This window comes from Dendrobates tinctorius, unplaced genomic scaffold (assembly GCF_039654945.1).
Source record: "Dendrobates tinctorius isolate UK_male_01 unplaced genomic scaffold, ASM3965494v1 ptg000064l, whole genome shotgun sequence".
In the NCBI taxonomy this organism is placed as follows: domain Eukaryota; kingdom Metazoa; phylum Chordata; class Amphibia; order Anura; family Dendrobatidae; genus Dendrobates; species Dendrobates tinctorius.
Window position 1 is genome coordinate 53,192,720 of NW_027361732.1, and position 19,029 is coordinate 53,211,748.

At 43.5% G+C, this 19,029-nt stretch overlaps 1 protein-coding gene across 1 annotated transcript in view; it reads right to left on the bottom strand.

Moving 5' to 3' along the window:
• Positions 1 to 19,029, bottom strand: part of OBI1 (ORC ubiquitin ligase 1) — an 83,273-nt gene that overhangs the window by 49,747 nt on the left and 14,497 nt on the right. Inside the window, exons 2-4 of the mRNA XM_073580433.1 lie at positions 17,101 to 17,236; positions 10,524 to 10,615; positions 5,158 to 5,403 (exon numbers count right to left, since the gene is read on the bottom strand). Of these exons, the coding sequence (XP_073436534.1) occupies positions 5,158 to 5,403; positions 10,524 to 10,615; positions 17,101 to 17,236 (474 nt within the window). The remainder of the gene's footprint in view (positions 1 to 5,157; positions 5,404 to 10,523; positions 10,616 to 17,100; positions 17,237 to 19,029) is intronic.

Consider the following 19,029-nt stretch of genomic DNA (forward strand, 5'->3'; position numbering starts at 1 on the left):
CTTAATTATTAAGGGATGAAGATATCCAAACCTCCAGGGCCCAGTGTGAAATAGTGATTGCCCCCTAAATCTAATAACTGGTTGGGCCACCCTTAGCAGCAAAAACTGCAAACAAGCGTTTGCGATAACAGTCAGTGAGTCTTTTACAGCACTCTGGAGACATTTTGGCCCACTCATCTTAATTGTTGTAATTCAGGTGTCATGGTTGTGGACATGGTTCCTTCCCTGTACTCTCAGGGATAATTTAGTATGACTTCCTTTTGGTTTGGGGAGGGCTATATTTACTCGCCTTTGTCTGGGGATCCTTGTCAGTGATACATCTGTCTTGGCTGGGTGTCGGATTCCCTGGTGTGCTTTCATGTTTAGTTCGATTGCCTTCTTGTGTATGACCTGGTCTGTTTTCTCGTTCTGTGCATTGCCTTGTGACTCTGTGCTTACTGTCCGTTTCTGGCTCTGACCCTCGGCTAGGTACTCTAACTTCCCACCTGTCTTCCTCGTTTGTACTGCACCGCTATCTCCGGCTTCTCGACCTTTTTGCTACGTCCTGACCACTCTTAGCGTCTCACCCTTTGGCACTTTATCGACCTCCTGGATTGACTTCGGCATGTTCAGACTACTCTCTGGCTTTGCCTGTCATTGCCGCTACTCGGCGACTGGCTCTGCCTTCCACCACTCCCCCGCTGGTCACATGTCTCAGGTCCTGCACTCCAGCAGGTAAGCTCACCGCAGCGCTCCTCACACACTGTCCTTCTGTAACATGTGCACAGACTACTGCTGTAAGTCTGCAGCAGGATTCTTGATATCAGCCACATTGGAGGGTTTCCGAGCATGAACCGCTTTTTTAAGGTCATGTCACAGCACCTCAATTGGATTAAAGTCAGGAATTTGGACTAGGCCACTCCAAAGTCTTAATTTTATTGACTGGACCGCCCCTTAGGCAAGTATGATAAAAGCTATTTTTTGTGTTATGCAGAGCGCATTGAGGACATGTATACAGTATTCTAGTATGCTGTAACAGAGAGCTTACAGGTTCTGGTCCTACTTTATATAGGAAAAACCTGGTGACAGGTTCTCTTTACTATCTACGAAGCTTGATGACTGGCCAAAGGAGACGCAAGAATAATCTTCCACATACAACAAATAGGAATTGCATAGCAAAATATTGAAAAAGATCTGATATCTGTTCCATACTTTAAATATTACCAATAGTATACAAAAACTGCATCATGGAACACTAACGGAGACCCATACAGAATAGATGGCTGTGTTCTCTAAGAGAGTTATTGCCAGGCTCCTCTGCCATGCCAGGCCCTTATCTCCCCCAATCATCATCTGTCAGGGAAGAATACACTTTAGGCCAGGTTCATACTGCGTTAAAGGGAATCTGTCACCTCAATTTGGCGGGCTGTTTAAATGCCTTGTGTCCGGTCCGATGGGCAATGTTTCGTCTCCTTTCCTCCACCCCATCCTTGGCTGCCGTCCGCAATATTTTCGGTGAACTATGTCCCGGAACACAGCGAAATACTTCCGGGACATACTTCACTGATGCATACGCAGTAATGCTTTCAAGCTTTGCCCGCAGTTGGGCAAAGCATACTGCGCATGCACGAGGCAAGATTGCACTGCGCACGTGCCGACTATGGAGGACAACTACTCAAATTCCCCAAAATATTGCGGACAGCGGCCAAGGAAGGGGTGGAGGAAAGGAGACAAAACCCCGCCCATCGGAACGGACACAAGGCATTTAAATAGCCCACCAAATTGAGGTGACAGATTCCCTTTAAGGCAGCCCATTCAACGCATAGCGTTGACGGGCTGCGTTAACGCTATATCAGATGCTTCATCTGCGCTAGAGGTGACAGAGCCTCAGACGCTGCAGCCTGCATCCGAGTCTCAGTCACAGAATGACGGCACATCGCTAGCGCATGCCGATTATGGCATGCGTTAGCGATGCGCCCGATAATAGGGGTTAATGACAGCGTTAATGGACTGCCATAACACAGTATGAACCAGCCTTAGACTGTCTGCTGAGAACGCAGATACTGGAGATGTTGACTGACTAAATATCTATTGTGGACCTTAGAGGTGGAAACAAAATGAAAAATTTATATATATTTAAAAGGGATATCCGGGACTTAAAAAAAAATTGCAAATGCCTTAGCACTAAAAGGCATGTAGTTGTTAACAGACGCAACTACCTGCCTGTTGTACCCGACGCCGTCATTGACCACTCTTGCCGGAGATTCAACTGTTCCCTGTCAACAGAGCAGCAGTTTTTCTTTCTATTGATAAGGTAGGACTACTGGTGTCATACTGATTGACAGCAGACCAACCGCAATTAGGCTAAGTTCACACTGCATTTGGGTAGAGTGCGTAGGGCTGCGTACTTCCTCCCTTAAGCCCGCCTACTTATGCATGCGTCTTGCGTACCTATCTTTAACATTGGGTACGCAGGAACATGCATTATATGCTAATGTGTCCGCCGTTGTGATGTGCCCGCCGAAAGCAACATGTTGCATTTCTGTGCGGTCGGTGAGCACGTCAACACGATGCACGAGGACGCATCTGCATACAACGCATTCCCCTGCGTACCCAATGTTAAAGATAGGTACGCAAAATGCATGCGGAAGCAGGTGGAGCTTAAGGGAAGTGTGTAAGTAGGCGGAGCTTAAGGGAGGAAATACGTAGCCCTACGCACTCTACCCAAACGCAAGTATGAACCCAGCCTTAGGCAGTGGACAGCCAGATGTCAATTTAGCATCACACCAGTAGTCCCGCCCTGTCAAAAGTAAAAACTTGACATCAGCAGAACCCTGTAACTGCTCTATGCCATTGGAGAATGGCACTGAGTGCAACAGGCAGGTAGAAATCCCCTTTAAAAAGTTAAATGAATTTTTTTCCCCATAAATCAATAGTACATGTGAAAAAAAAGAAACTTTGTAATATAGCTTAGACTAATTTTTAATTCTCAAAATTCTCAATTAACAGGTAAAATCTGTCTTCTGTGAACACTGATTTTCTGATTACTTAGATAGGAGATGGTGCTCATAAAGTTCTCTAGAGAAGCATAACTGTCGTTTCAGGAGAACTTGCAGCAGAATGTCTGTTTCGGCCTCTAGCACCTCCCCCTCCATAAAATTTTAAAAGAACCAACTGTTGTCTCCTATCTCAGTAATAAGAAAGTCTGTCTTCACCAAATATAGATTATCCCTGTGAATAGAATGTAAGGGATAATGTTTCTCCTTGTGGAGAGCGACAAGCCAGGCCTGGCATGTCCCAGTGAGGAGACTTATACACCTTGCATGCTCCTCTGGGAATCAAATATGCAAATTGCCTCTTCAAAGAGGAAGAGGACTAAAACTTTAGTGCCACCTATTGGAAGTAACAATCCTAAAAGTCAATATTGACCTTTTATAATGAGCCTTGCCATATGACTTAGGATAAAAGCCAAACAAGAATCTCAATTTGCAGCCAGTGTGTTTTGGGGTGTTGCCCTAATGAAAAATCATTCCAAGAGGAAAAAGAAGTAGATTATATGATAAGATAAAATAAGTAACTTTGTGAGTTATGTGTACTATTGATTTATAAAATAAAAATTAAAATAACTTCCTTTTTAAGGCCCAGTCAATTAAATGGCTATTGTATTCTGGTTCTACCTTTTGAGATGATTTCTACCCGATGTGTCAGGAAACAACAAAATACCTATTTTTGTGACAACACGCATCAAAATCTTTCACCTTTTTATCTGCATGTCACAAAGCATACAATGTTCTGAAGGTTTTTTTTTCCCCTCAAATCTTTTGCATATTATACTTTCACTCCCCCTCTCCTTTTCAAGTTGTCAGTGTATATCTGCTATACAGCATGTCTGAAACCATGGATGTATATGTAAATCTATATTATATCATTTGTTCTTGATGGTAGTGTGCAGAAATTTGCACTTAAGGCATTGTGACCTTTCAGAAAATCCAGGTTCTTCGTACAGCTTCTTCTAATAGTAAACGACGCTTCACTCACCATCACAGTGTGCAGCACAGCAGCCAATCACTGAGCTCAAAGGATCTACCTGCGTTGAGCGAACACCCTGGCTCAGAGCCGTTGCGCTCACTGATTAACTGCCATGCTGCGGAAGTGACATCAGGTCCGTGGTGGAGACTCAGCAGTGGACATTAAGTAAATTGCAGTTTGTGTTTTTATAACAAGTAGCACACCAGGGACCAAGATTTTATGAAAGGCGGCAACCCTTTTAAATTTTGATTTCACATACAGTCCTGGTCGAAAGTGTTGGCACCCTTCAAATTGTTCCAGAGAATGAAGAATTTCTCTCAGAAACTTATTGCAATTACACCTTTTGTTATAAACATGTTTATTTCCTTTGTGTGTATTGATACATCACACAAAATCAAATAAAAATAGGCAAATTGGACATAATTTCTTACAAAACCCCCAAAAGTGGCTGAACAATTGTTGGCACCTTTCCAAAATTGGGGGTAAACAACTTTGTGCGTTTTAGGCTCGTTTAAACTCACCTTTCGCAAGTAACATTTGTGGGCGGTATGAAAATCATACCCGAAACCATGACTCAATATTTAAACTGTGTGTGCCACACTAAGCAGGGAGAACAGAGAGAAAAGCACTGTCTGAGGACTTGTAACCTTGAGATTGTTGATATTTTTCAACAATTTTGGTTCTCAAGTCCATCTCCAGAGATATTGGTGTTCCTTTGTCCATGGTGCACAACACAATCAAGATTATGGTTTGGTGAAGGAAGGAGCAACGCTGGGTGAGATTATTCCTCTTTCTATTTCTATTATATGTTAATACTCACCAGGGCATTGATATTCTTGTGCTACATCACTTTTAAGGTATCATGCTTACTGGTTGTTTACCAGGGTTTTAGGTTGAAGGGGTGATTATCCTATCTCCCTACCCATTTTCTTATACACTGCATCACTAGAGTGAGTGATGCTTATATGTGACTTTTTTATGTGTTTGGTTTGTCTATGAACTGTATAGGTTCTTTTACTGTGTAATATTAAAAGAACAAGCATATTACTGAAAATACATAGTAACATTATTACACACACTAAGAGATATTTTTGTACTGTGCTAGTCGGTAGATAGAAGAAAAAAAAAAAAAAAAAAAAGGAAAATCACCTCTTTTAACGTTTCAATGTCCTCCTGAACTTGTTTATAGGCAGCATTCACCATTTCCAACTTTCTGTTCCATTCTTCCAGCAGACTGTCACAAATATTACCTCTTCCATCCTCAGTCTCTTTGATAGCACAGTTGCAGGATATAGAAATGGCAGCAGGATGGGGTGCATCACTGTGGCGCTCTTCTAGATGAAGATTATGCCTTTTTAGCTCTTCTATCTCTTTCACTAGGGAATCTATTTCATCCTAAAATACACAAGACACATGCTGAAGGGTAATAATTGTGATACGGACACATCTTTATATGGCACTCAGGGTCGGCGTCAGCACCCGGCGCACCTGGGCAAATGCCGGGGCCCTGGCGAGACGAGGGGGCCCACTCACGCTGTCTGGGAATCGATACCCGTGGCCGCCGCCACGCCCCCATGTACCGACCCAATCCTCACGCTGCCAGAGACCCTGCCGGCCACCGCAGCCCTGATAAATCCCAGCAATGACAACGCTCCTGCTGAACTTCTCTGCACGCACAGGACCTGCGATGAGGTCACAAGAGGGGAGGAGTTGGGTCACATGATCAGGGCCCTCAGTGTATGCAGGACTCGGCTGTGCTGGTTGTCATGCTGCTGGATGAGGTGACGTTTATTAGGTGTGGGGTCAGGAGGGGTTTATAGGGGGGATGTAGCAGAGCTGTGTGTGTATACGAGGTATGGGGAGCGGAGGTGTGGGTAGCAGAGCCGCGTGTGTACGAGGTGTGGGGAGCGGAGCCGCGTGTGTACGAGGTGTGGGGAGCGGAGCCGCGTGTGTACGAGGTGTGGGGAGCGGAGCCGCGTGTGTACGAGGTGTGGGGAGCGGAGCAGCGTGTGTACGAGGTGTGGGGAGCGGAGCAGCGTGTGTACGAGGTGTGGGGAGCGGAGCAGCGTGTGTACGAGGTGTGGGGAGCGGAGCCGCGTGTGTACGAGGTGTGGGGAGCGGAGCCGCGTGTGTACGAGGTGTGGGGAGCGGAGCCGCGTGTGTACGAGGTGTGGGGAGCGGAGCCGCGTGTGTACGAGGTGTGGGGAGCGGAGCCGCGTGTGTACGAGGTGTGGGGAGCGGAGCCGCGTGTGTACGAGGTGTGGGGAGCGGAGCAGCGTGTGTACGAGGTGTGGGGAGCGGAGCAGCGTGTGTACGAGGTGTGGGGAGCGGAGCAGCGTGTGTACGAGGTGTGGGGAGCGGAGCAGCGTGTGTACGAGGTGTGGGGAGCGGAGCCGCGTGTGTACGAGGTGTGGGGAGCGGAGCCACGTGTGTACGTGGTGTACGGAGCGGAGCCACGTGTGTACGAGGTGTACGGAGCGGAGCCGCGTGTGTGGGGAGCGGAGCCGCGTGTGTAAAAGGTGTGGGGAGCAGAGCCGGAAGTGTACTGAGCGGAGCCATGCGTGTACAAGGTGTATGGTGGGGAGCATTCATACCTCTCATCTGTCCCAGGTCCAGCCGGACAGTCCCGATTTTGAGAGAGAGACTACCCCAGCCGGGAGTTTACTTTTCCCACGGACACAGGAGTACACGGCGGAGCACTTTAAAACTCGTACGGGACTTTCTACCGGAAGTGTCGTGCTGGAAACTGACCGGAAATTAGGTAATTTTGGGAGAAGATTGTGACGGAACCATGGAGGCACTTCAGGGAATTCTTCAGATCCATCATCGTGTCCTCCGACAGTGTGAACAGCGGGATCGCCTTGGACTCGGGGATGTCGGCCATGTGAGCGGATCATGATATGTCCTGCATCGGGAGGCTCAGGTGGGCACTACAATGGGAGCCGGGCTGCTATGGTATCTCTATGATGTCTCTATAGAATCTCTCTGTTTCTTTCTCTCTCTCTGTTCTTTCTCTCTAATCTTTTTTTCCTTTCTCTCTCTGCTCTCTTTCTTTCCCCTCTTTCTTTCTCTCTTTCTCCGTTCTCTCTGTTCTCTTTCTTTCCTCTCTTTCTCTCTCCCTCTCTGTTCCCCTCCCCCTTTCTTTTTCTCTGTTCTTTTTCGCTCTCTTTTCTTTCTTTCCCCTTTTTCTCTCTCCGTTCTTTTTTCTTTCCCCTATTTCTTTCTCTGTTCTTTTTCTCTCTCTGTTGTTTCTTTCCTCTTTCTCTCTCCGCTCTCTTTCCCCTTTCTTTCTCTCTGTTCTTTCTTTCTTTCTCTCTGTTCTTTTTTTCTGTCCACTCTCTTTCTCTCTCTAATCTTCCTTTATTTCTCTGTTCTTTTTTTCTCTCTCTGTTCTTCCTTTCTTTCTCTGTTCTTTCTTTCCCCTTTCTTTCTCTGTTCTTTCTTTCCCCTTTCTTTCTCTGTTCTTTCTTTCTCTCTCTCTGTTCTCTCTCTCTGTTCTTCCTTTCTTTCTCATCTTTGCATCATACGTTCACTACTAATCAATAGCCTCCTTCACATGAATGTGTTTTGCCACAGAGCGTGTGTCTGTGTGGATAACATGCGTGTCCGTGTGATCCACACAGAGACAAGTCCGTTTTTTGGCCAGCACAATGGATGCCACACAGCATGAATCGTGGTATGTGTTAAAGGGGGGGCCCTCAAAAACCTGGAGCCGGCCCTGATGGCACTTTTCACTAAGCCACAGCCACACTCGACCTTGCCACCGGAACTAGATAGCGAATCTATACTTGGTACAGATTTTACTATTTGGAATGTTTTTATCTAATCTGATAAAGAAAAATTTACACATTATGTTTAAGGTCATTTGAGCAATTTATAACCTTTACTCCCATAATACATTCTCCTGTACATGGCTGTGACATATTAGTACATAATGTTCTGTGCACTATAGCTGCTCCACACAATACTCTCTTTTTCATTGTTTTTCTTGTTTATATGCATTTATTTTTAACATCTACAAGTTTACAACATTTCTTTTTTAATGTTTATATTTCAGGCTTGCAGGAAAAAGTAATCTTTTTTTTTTTTTTTACTGTCTGCTTTCCTCATATACAGATCACATATAATACTGATCTGTAAAAGAGCCCTGTAGAGAATATCCAGAAGTGACTTTTCTGCATGTCCCAGCCCCCAATGTGCAGAGAATCTCTGTGAGATTATTAATGGTGTCACAGAGTTCAATAGCAGTCAGACATGTAAAAGCAACAGCTTCTGTATTTATCTTCAGGAGTGCACCACACATCAGTCTCTTAGGTTCCTGATTGCCGGGCATGGGGTAGTCCTGAAGATTGACAGTTCATGGCAGCATGGCTGCACCTCTGGTCTGCAATGTGATCTCCGATGCTGCAAGCAGGGGCAGATTTGCCTCTGCAGAATCACGGGAGTGCAGAGATACTGAACCTGGACAGATCCAACAAGCTTCAGAGCAGCGCCTGCAAGCTCTCTAGCAAATAGCTTATAAGTGCTGCGCGGCTTGCCTAGAAAACCTCCTATCTTTTCAGAACTCTTAAAAGGCAAACATGCAAAAAAAGTAAAGAAATAAGAAATCCTTATAATCATCTTACCAATCACCTTCTCTGTGTCACCCATCTGGTCCTGGCCGCATTTTCAGATTGCCACTGGAGCTCAAAGTTTTAAGTTCTGGCCCAGCATGGAGGATTCTGCGCAAAAGGTCATAGCATCATGTGACCTCGTGTGCTGCGATCCGGTGCGCACATGCACAGAACCCTCATTGAATCCGGAGTCCTTGCCCAGCATGAGAAGCCTGGACATTTCAGTGTGAGCAACAGTGATCTTAAGATGCGGCAAGAACCAAAAGGGTGATGGTGAGGAGCGGAGGGGCTGGAGATGTGCACGATAATGTTAGTAAAAGGATTTTTTTTAAATCTTAAGTTAATTATACTCTGAGGGCTGGAAAGACCCAAGAGCTTAAAAGGGAACCTGTCAGCAGGATTGTGCACAGTAACCTACACACACTGTCAGGTTGGCGCCGTTATACTGATTACAATGATACCTTGGTTGATGAAATCCGTCTTATGGTTGTTCTTTAATCTTTATTTTCAGTTTTGTGTTAATGAGATTCTCGTGCCCTAAGGCGGGAATGTTCATAATGTAGACTGCTGACAGGTCACCGATCCCTCACTGACCTGTCCGCTAGTTTGCATAATGAATATTTGTACATACGTTAAAAAAAAAACAAAAAAAACACAACCTTTTGCTGGCAGGTGCCGGCTCTGTAGCAAAATCGCATGTTTTATGTGCCAATAATACGATTTATTCAAGTTAATCGGCTGCAGGAAAGGAAAAAAAAACCCTCAATTTGAAAATGGTGCCCGCCGTGCCTGCTCAGTAGCTGCTATCGGTGTAGCTGTGATCCGATAGCTGCTATAGTGCATGCGCCGGTGGAGCCATCTTATTGGGCCCGCAGCAGTTTATGGATATCTCTGAGAACTGCTACTACTTGGAGGAAGAATTTTTTTTCTTCTCCAGTAAGATGGCACCGCCGCCGCATGCGCAGTAGCAGCTCTCAGAGATAGCCGAGAGCTGCTATTGCGCAGGTGCCATCGTGGAGGAGGAATTTTTTATTCTTCTCCAGTAAAATAGCGCCAGAGCATACGCAGCAGCAGCTATCGGATCGCAGCTAGACACAGATGATAGCTACAGCGCAGGCGCCATTTTCAAAATAATTTTTTTTTCTTTCCTCTAGCTGAATAACGTGAATAAAACGTATTATTGGCACATAAAACACGCGGTTATGCTGCAGAGCAGGTGCCACGACCGGCATCTGCCTGCAGGTGTATTTTTTTTTTTTACGTATGTACAGATAATCATTATGTAAACTAGTGGGCAGGTCGGTGAGGGATCATTGACCTGTCAGCAGTCTGCATTATGAATATCTAATCAGAGCACCACATACACCAACCCAGACTTAGCGAACGAGAGTCTCATTAACATAAAACTAAAAATAAAGATTAAAGAACAACCATAACATTTCATCAACCAAGGTATCATTATAACCAGTATAAAGGCACCGACCTGACACTGTGTGTAGGTTACTGTGCACAATCCTGCTGACAGGTTCCCTTTAAGGGACTTTAAATTCATGAAGCATAACTTCTTTGAAAATCAAACTTTCTGGAAAAATCCACATGAACAGGTGAATTTCAATCTTGCCTGATCCGCTCATCTCTAGTGTTGAAGGCCGTTACTGACAGTAGTGGGTTATTTCAGTTCACTGGCTAAGTACAGGATAGAGCTGTCAGTGTGAGATCTCGATGATGGAACACTGCAGGGGGCAGGTAAGAAGGGGTTAAAAGCCATTCTGCTCCCAGGGTTCATCCAACAAGGAACCGAGTTCAGTGAATGGGCTTCCCTTTATACTCCTCTTCCCTTTAGGATACACTCCAAGTTTTCTAGCGCACTGCTTGTTCTCCATGTAAAGTTGAATATCTTACCTCATATTCTTTCTGAAGAAGCTCAAGTCTAGTTTTACGAAGATGCTTTCGGCCTGAGTGAGTCAGCTTGCCTTCATCTTCACTTATCCCACCTGACAAAAGAAAATACTTTTTGATTTTAAGGATAGACACATCTTGCTGTAAATACAAATATGTAATTAAAAGAGTGCATGCTTTAAACAGGTAACAATGCACTAAGCACAAGACAAATTTTCGTTCCACACAATAATATCCTGTGGAACATAAAGTACAAAGGGTTTTCCACAAAGTTAAGAAATGTAATATACTTACGACAACGATGATACACAGGGATAGAGAGGACTGTGTGACAGCGGCTTTTCTAAAGGCAAGGGGCAAGGAAACCTGCTGCAAATTGTTAGGACAGGCGTGTGGCATCGCGGCACGCTGTGGGGAGAGGCGTGCGGCATCGCGGGATGGTGTGGGGAGAGGCGTGCGGCATCGCGGGATGGTGTGGGGAGAGGCGTGCGGCATCGCGGGATGGTGTGGGGAGAGGCGTGCGGCATCGCGGGATGGTGTGGGGAGAGGCGTGCGGCATCGCGGGATGGTGTGGGGAGAGGCGTGCGGCATCGCGGGATGGTGTGGGGAGAGGCGTGCGGCATCGCGGGATGGTGTGGGGAGAGGCGTGCGGCATCGCGGGATGGTGTGGGGAGAGGCGTGCGGCATCGCGGGATGGTGTGGGGAGAGGCGTGCGGCATCGCGGGATGGTGTGGGGAGAGGCGTGATCAATTATGGGATGCCATTACAGGTCGCTGTTGCGTCAGGTGTGCGTTGTTACAGGACGCTATTGGGACAGGCAAGTGGTATTAGGAGACGCTGTCTAATAGATATGCGGCATTACGGGATGTTGTTGCATCCGGTATGTGCCCCTAAGGGACGCTTTCGGGACATGTGTGCTCCGTTGCAGGATGCTGTTGAGATAGACGTGTTCTGTTATCAAAACATATAGTTACATAGTTAATATGATTTAAAAAAGACAAATGTTCATTAAGATCAACCAAGTGATGGGATGCACATTACCGGATGCTATTATAGCATAAGATAGGTGGTAATATTACAGCATATGTATGGAAAGGACAGGTGTGTATTACAGGACATTATTACAGCATAATGACAGGTGTGTCTATTACAGCATAAGGTCAGGTTTGCCTATTATGGGACGTTATTACAGGCTATAAGGACATGTGTCCCTATTGCGGGATGGTATTATGGTAAAAGGACAGGTGTGCCTATTATGGGATGTTATTACAGTGTAACAGGTGGCCATATTATGTGATATTATTACAGGATAAAATGAGGACAGATGTTCCTATTATAGGACGTAATTACAGGATATAATAAGGATAGCTGTGTCTATTACGAGATGGCATTAAAGTATAAGGACAGGTGTGCCTATTATGGGATGTTATTACAGTATAAGGAGGGGTGGGCCTATTACAGTTGTGTGAAAAGGTGTTTGTCCCCTTCCTGAATTCCTATTATTTTGTATGTTTGTCACACTTGAATGTTTCAGATCACCAAACAAATTTAAATATTAGACAAAGGTAACACAAAATGCAGTTTTTAACCCCTTTACCCCCAAGGATGGTTTGCACGTTCATGACCGGGCCAATTTTTACAATTCTGACCACTGTCCATTTAAGAGGTAATAACTCTGCAACGCTTCCATGGATCCAAGTGATTCTGACATTGTTTTCTCGTGACATATTGTACTTCATGTTAGTGTTAAAATTTCATTAATATAAACTTGCATTTATTTGTGAAAAAACGGAAACTTGGCGAAAATTTCGCAATTTTCCAACTTTGAATTTTTATGCCCTTAAATCACAGAGATATGGCACACAAAAAACTTAATAAATAACATTTGCCATATGTTTACTTTACATCAGCACAATTTTGGAAACAATATTTTCTTTTGTTAGGAAGTTATAAGGGTTAAAAGTTGACCAGCGATTTCTCATTTTTGCAACACCATTTTAATTTTATTGACCACATCACATTTGAAGTCACTTTGAGGGGTCTATATGATAGAAAAACCCAAAAGTGACACCATTCTAAAAACTGCACCCCTCAAGGTGCTCAAAACCAAATACAAGAAGTTTATTAACCCTTCAGATGCTTCACAGGAATTTTTTGAAGTTTTAAAAAAAAAATTAACATTTAACTTTTTTTCACAAAAAAATTATTTCAGGTCCAATTTTTTTAATTTTACCAAGGGTAACAGGAGAAATTGGACTGCAAAAGTTATTGTGCAATTTCTCCTGAGTACGCTGATACCTGATATGTGGGGGGAACCACTGTTTCGGCGCATGGCAGAGCTCAGAAGGGAAGGAGCACCGTTTGACTTTTTCACTGCAAAATTGGCTGGAACTGAAATCGGACGCCATGTCACGTTTGGAGAGCCTCTGATATGCCTAAACGGTGGAAACCCCCCACAAGTGACCCCATTTTGGAAACTAGACATCCCAAGGAACTTATCTAGATATGTGGTGAGAACTTTGAACCCCCAAGGGCTGCACAGAAATTTATAACGTACAGCCGTACAATAAAAAAATCATATTTTTTCCACAAAAATGATCTTTTCACCCTCAATTTTTATTCTTCCAAGGGTAACATGACTCCAAAAGATATTGTGCAATTTGTCCTGAGTACGCTGATACCCCATATGTGGGGGTAAACCACTATTTGAGCGCATGGCAGAGCTAGGAAGGGAAGCAGCGCCATTTGACTTTTTTGACTGGAATTGAGATCGGACGCCATGTCGCATTTGGAAAGCCCCCGATGTGCCAAAACAGTGTAAACCCCCCACAAATTACACCATTTTGGAAACTAAAACCCCAAGGAACTTAACTAGATGTGAGGTGAGCACTCTGAACCCCCAAGTGCTTCACAGAAGTTTATAGCGCCCGGGCGTGAAAATAAAAAAAATCTTTTTTTTTTTCTCCCACAAAAATGATATTTTTGCCCCCAATTTTCCTAAGAGTATCAGGAGAAATTGGACCCCAGAAGTTGTTTTGCAATTTGTCCTGAGTAGGCTGATACCTATATGTGGGGTTTAAACACTGTTTGGGCGCATGGCACAGCTTGGAAGGGAACGAGCACCGTTTGACTTTTTGAAAGCAGAATTGGCAGGAATTGAGCTCAGACGCCATGTTGTGTTTGGAGAGCACCTGATGTGCCCAAACAGTGGAAACCCCCCAATTCTAACTCCAACCCTAACCCCAACACACACCTAACCCTAGCCCTAATGGGAAAATGGAAATAAATACATTTTTTTTAATTTTATTATTTTTCCCTAACTAAGAGGGTGATAAAGGGGGGGTTTGATTTACTATTTATGGTGGGTTTTTATGTTTGGCAGCTGTCACACGCTAAAAGATGCTTTTTATTGTAAAAATAGTTTTTACATCACCACATTATGAGAGCTAATTTTCCCATATTTTGACCCACCGAGTCATGTGTCTTATTTTTTTGTGGGATGAGTTGACATTTTTATTGGTACCATTTTCGGACACGTGACATTTTTTGATCGCTTTTATTCCGATTTTTGGGACGCAGAATGAACAAAAAACAGCATGTCATGAATTTCTTTTGGGGAGTGCGCTTACACCTTTCCTCGCGTGGTAAAATTGATAAAGCGGATTTATTCTTTAGGTCAGTACGATTACAGCGGTACCCCATTTATGTCTTTTATGTTTTGGCACTTTTATGCAATGAAAACAATTTTATATTAAAAATAATTATTTTTGAATCGCTTTATTCTGCGAGCTATAACTTTTTAATTTTTTCGCTGATGATGCTGCGTGGCGGCTCGTTTTTTTTGCGGGACAAGAGGACGTTTTCAGCGGTACCATGGTTATTTATATGTCTTCTTGATTGCGCGTTATTACACTTTTTGTTCGGCAGTATAATAATAAAGCATTGTTTTTTGCTTGTTTTTTATTTCTATTTTTTAAGGGGTTCGCTAAAGTGGTTAACTAATGGGACAGTTTTATAGGGCGGGTCGCTACGGACGCTGTAATACTAAATATGTGTACTTCTGTTTTTGCTTTTTTTTATTTCCAAAAAATGAATTGGGGAATTTTTTTTTATTTAGCGATTTTTTTTAAATAAATTATTCTTACACTTTTTTTTTTTTTTTTTACTTTATTATATTGTCCCAGGGGGGTCATCAAGTGATGGTCATGTGTCAGATCGCTGATCTGACACGTCACACAGCGCTGTGTCAGATCAGCGATTTGACAGGCGCTGCACAAGGCTTCCTCATGCCTCTCTGCAGGCAGTGAGGAAGCCGCCTCCCTGCAGGCTCCCGAAGGCCCCCGCAGCCACATTGGATCCGGGGACCTGCAGGGAAGGAGGCCCCCAGAGTAGCGCAGCACATCGCGCTGCGCTGGGGGTTGCAGGTAAGCACGGAGGGAGCCCCCTTCCTGCCTATGCTTCTCTAAACCCCCGGTACACTGCGATCATGTTTGATTGCAGTGTGCCAGGGGTTAATGTGCCGGGGGCGGTCCGTGACCGCCCCTGACACATAGTGCCGGGTGTCAGCTGACATCTGGCCGCGATCAGCGGCACTCCCTGTGTGAGCGCCGCTGATCGTACTATCCCGTCCATGGGCATTAAGTCCCAGGGCACATGGACGGGATAGTACGTCCAATGGCAGAAAGGCGTTAAGTGAACGTCGTTATTATTAACGCAAAAAGAAATCCAAACCTACAGGGTCCTGTGTGAAAAAGTGATTGCCCCAACCACCTTAAAACATAAATTAACTGTGGTTTAGCACATCTTTGGGAAGCAGAGTTCAAATTCCCTAGCCATTTGCAGGCCTGAATTATGCCAAAACTGTTCTCAATCAAGAAATCATTTAAATAGGCCCTGTCTGACAAAGTGAAGTAGACTAAAAGATCCTCAAAAGGTAAACATCGAGCCGCGATAAAAAAAAAAAAAAATCTGGAACAAGTAACAAACAAATTAATTGAGACCTATCAGTTTGGAAAAATTTAAATGGCCTTTTCTCACACTTTGGGACCCCAGCGAACCACAGTGGAAACCATTATCCACAAACGGCAAAACCAACAGTGATGAACCTTTTCCAGGAGTGGCCAGCTGACCAAAGGTATCCTAAGAGCACAGCGACAACTCATCAAAGAGGTCACAAAAGACCCCACAACAACATCCAAAGAACTGCAGGCCTCACTTGCCTCAGTTAAGGTCAGAGTTCATGACTCCACCATAAGAGACTAGGCAAAAATGAAGTGCATGGCAGAGTTCCAAGACGAAAACCACTGCTGAGCAATAAGAACATAAAAAATCATCTCAGTTTTGTGAGGAAATATCTTGATGATACCCAAGACTTTTGGGAAAATACTCTGTGGACTGACAAGACAAAAGTGTAACTTTTTGGAAGTTGTATGTCCCATTACATCTGTCATAGAATTAACACAGTATTTAAGAAAAGGAACATCATACCAACAGTATATTATGGTGGTGGTATTGTGATGGTCTGGGACTGTTTTGCTGTTTCAGGACCTAGAAGACTTGCTGTGGTAAATGGAACCATGAATTCTGTTGTGTACCAAAAAAATTCTGAAGTTCAATGTCCGACCATCTGTTCGTGACCTCAAGCTAAAGCACACTTGGCTTATACAGAAGGACAATGATCCAAAACACACCAACAAGTCCACCTCCACTTAGAAAAAACAAAATTAAGACTTTGGAGTGGCCTAGTCAAAGTCCTGACCTTAATCCGATAGAGATGCTGTGGCATGACATTAAAAAGGCGGTTTATGCTCAGAAACCCTCCAATGTGGCTGAATTTAAAACTTCTGCCAAGATCAGTGGGTCAAAATTCCTCCAGAGCGTTGTAAAACTCATTGCCAGGTATCGCAAACGCTTTATTGCAGTTGTTGATGCTAAGGGTGGTCCAACCAGTTATTAGGTTTAGGGGGCAATCACTTTTTCACACAGGGCCCTTTGGGTTTGATTTCTTTTTCCCTTAATAATAAAGATCTTAATTTAAAAACGGCATTTTGTATTTACTTGTGTTGTTTTTGTCTAATATTTAAATTTGTTTGGTGATCTGGAACATTTAAGTGTGACAAACATGCAAAAGAATAGGAAATCAGGAAGGGGCAAACACTTTTTCACACAACTGTATGTGACGTTATTACAAGATATGATAAGGACAGGTGTGTGTGTACCGTAGTATAGGACAGGGAAAGGTGTACATATTACGGGTGCAGGTCCCAGAAAAAATTTAAAAAACAACTACCGTAGATTGTTGGATATTCGGATAATAGCACAGTAAAAAAAAAAAAACAAAAAAAAAACAAAACACAGAAAACGGTGGACTCAGACTCATAGGAGTCTGTCGAGTTCATTAGGGGAGACCCCCTTGTACCCAATCTTTGTGTGCTATTGCCCATGACAACTATCATGGGTGAGCAACTAGAAAAAGCAACTGCTGATGGGCGACTTGATAGCATGAATACCCCGCAAAAACAAATATTCTTGGCAGTGGTCTGGCATGAACATTGAAAGACATGAGCAGAGATCAGCTTACCTATGATGTTCTTGCAGGGGTTTTCCCGAGTTATGGGCACCCTACAAGCAGGGCACTGGCTGTTATTTTTTAACCATAGTTCAATGCAGATGGAACAGAAGACATGATAGTTGGCACAAATGACGGGCTCTCGTACCTGCAATCAAGAAACAGGGAGATATCAAGATCAGTGTCCCAGGTGGAGGATAAGCAGTTTACATTTGTGTATATACTAAATACACTGTAAAAAGTACATATAGTGTATATGAGCGGAGCGCACAAGGGGCTCATGTCAGATATGACATGTAAGGTATGACATGCCCCGTGGCCCTATCAGCCCATATATAGAAGCAGGCACAGGCTTCCAAAAAAGTCAGTGCCGACAACCGGGAAATGTTGGTACTATGTGCTTTATTATCAGATAAGAGGATTGGTTACTATAACAGTACACAGGGAATATGCCTATCTGCCAATATATCCATTTCTTAACACAAGTTCACTAATTAATATAACTGAACTTTTGGGTACAAATTTGGGAACTCTATAATAAAAAAATAAATAAAAACCCTGGTAAAATGGTAAAACAAAGGGTATGTTCACGCCAGGCATTTTTTTCAGCGGTTTTTTTTTTCTGCAGAAAAACCTGATCACGTGTCAGAAAAGAAACATGTTTTCCTTGGTTTTTCGAGCCAGTTTTGGCATGCTAGATTTGTCTCCGGTGCATGCTGATAAAGTTTAGTGTTGGGAAAAAAAAAAAAAAGTCATTCTACAGAATCAGGTTTTGGCACAAAAAAAAAAATGCAGAAAAACCCGATACCTGCATTTTTTCACCGCCTATTCATTTCAATGGGTGAAACGCTGAACGAAGTGACCTGCTCCACTGTGCAAAGATTCATGCAAAGCACAAAATCCTGATGACAAAAAAACAAGGTGTGTGCATGAGATTTCTGAAATCTCATAGGCTTTGCCTAGTACTGTAAAATCGAGCTGAAAATCAAGGCATCAAAAGAATGCTGCAAAAACACCTAGTGTGAACTTAGCCAAATAGAAAAAGATCATTTTTAGGGCCTTTTCACATATAGAGTATAACCCGTGGATTTTCCCTCCACAATTGCTAGTAGAAAATCTGCAGCATATTAGAGTAGCAAACAAACAACTGCAGACAATATGCACCGTTAGAAGAAATGGCCCTGGCATAAAAAGACCACATCCTTGTATGCACTAGCAATGGAATTACTCAAAAGATGCTTTGTATACAAAAAGAAAAATAGAGTAAAAAAATCCACAAATTAAATAGTAAAAATAGAGTATTTTTTATTTATCTACGAGATATAAATCACCCGTACACACAGACACAAAAAAAAGGTCACACTTATTCCGAATTCCGTCACAAGAGGTGAACAGGTGCAGAAAAACACATGCAGCAGTACATTACAACCATGCAATAAAGTGTCAGTTTTTCAATTTAAAATCAAAATACACATGACCCTTAGTGTGTGGCCATATAAGAAAAAGTGTCTAGTCCAGCTTAGTAGCACACATGTAAATAGAAACAAACGACCACAACACAAGTCATGATAATAAAGTAATCTAACCCATGGTTGCCGTGTATGCCGCATGTGTAGCCCCTATGCGCGTTTCACAGCCCCCTGACGAAGCCTACGCGAAACGCGCGTAGGGGCTACACGTGCGGCGTACATGGCAACCATGGGTTAGATTACTTTATTATCATGACTTGTGTCGTGGTCGTTTGTTTCTATTTACATGTGTGCTACTAAGCTGGACTAGGCACTTTTTCTTCTATGGCCACACACTAAGGGTCATGTGTATTTTGATTCTAAATTGAAGCACTGTCACTTTATTGCCTGGTTGTAATGTACTGCTGCATGTGTTTTTCTGCACCTGTTCCCCTCTTGTGACGGAATTCTGAATAATTGTGACCTATTTTTT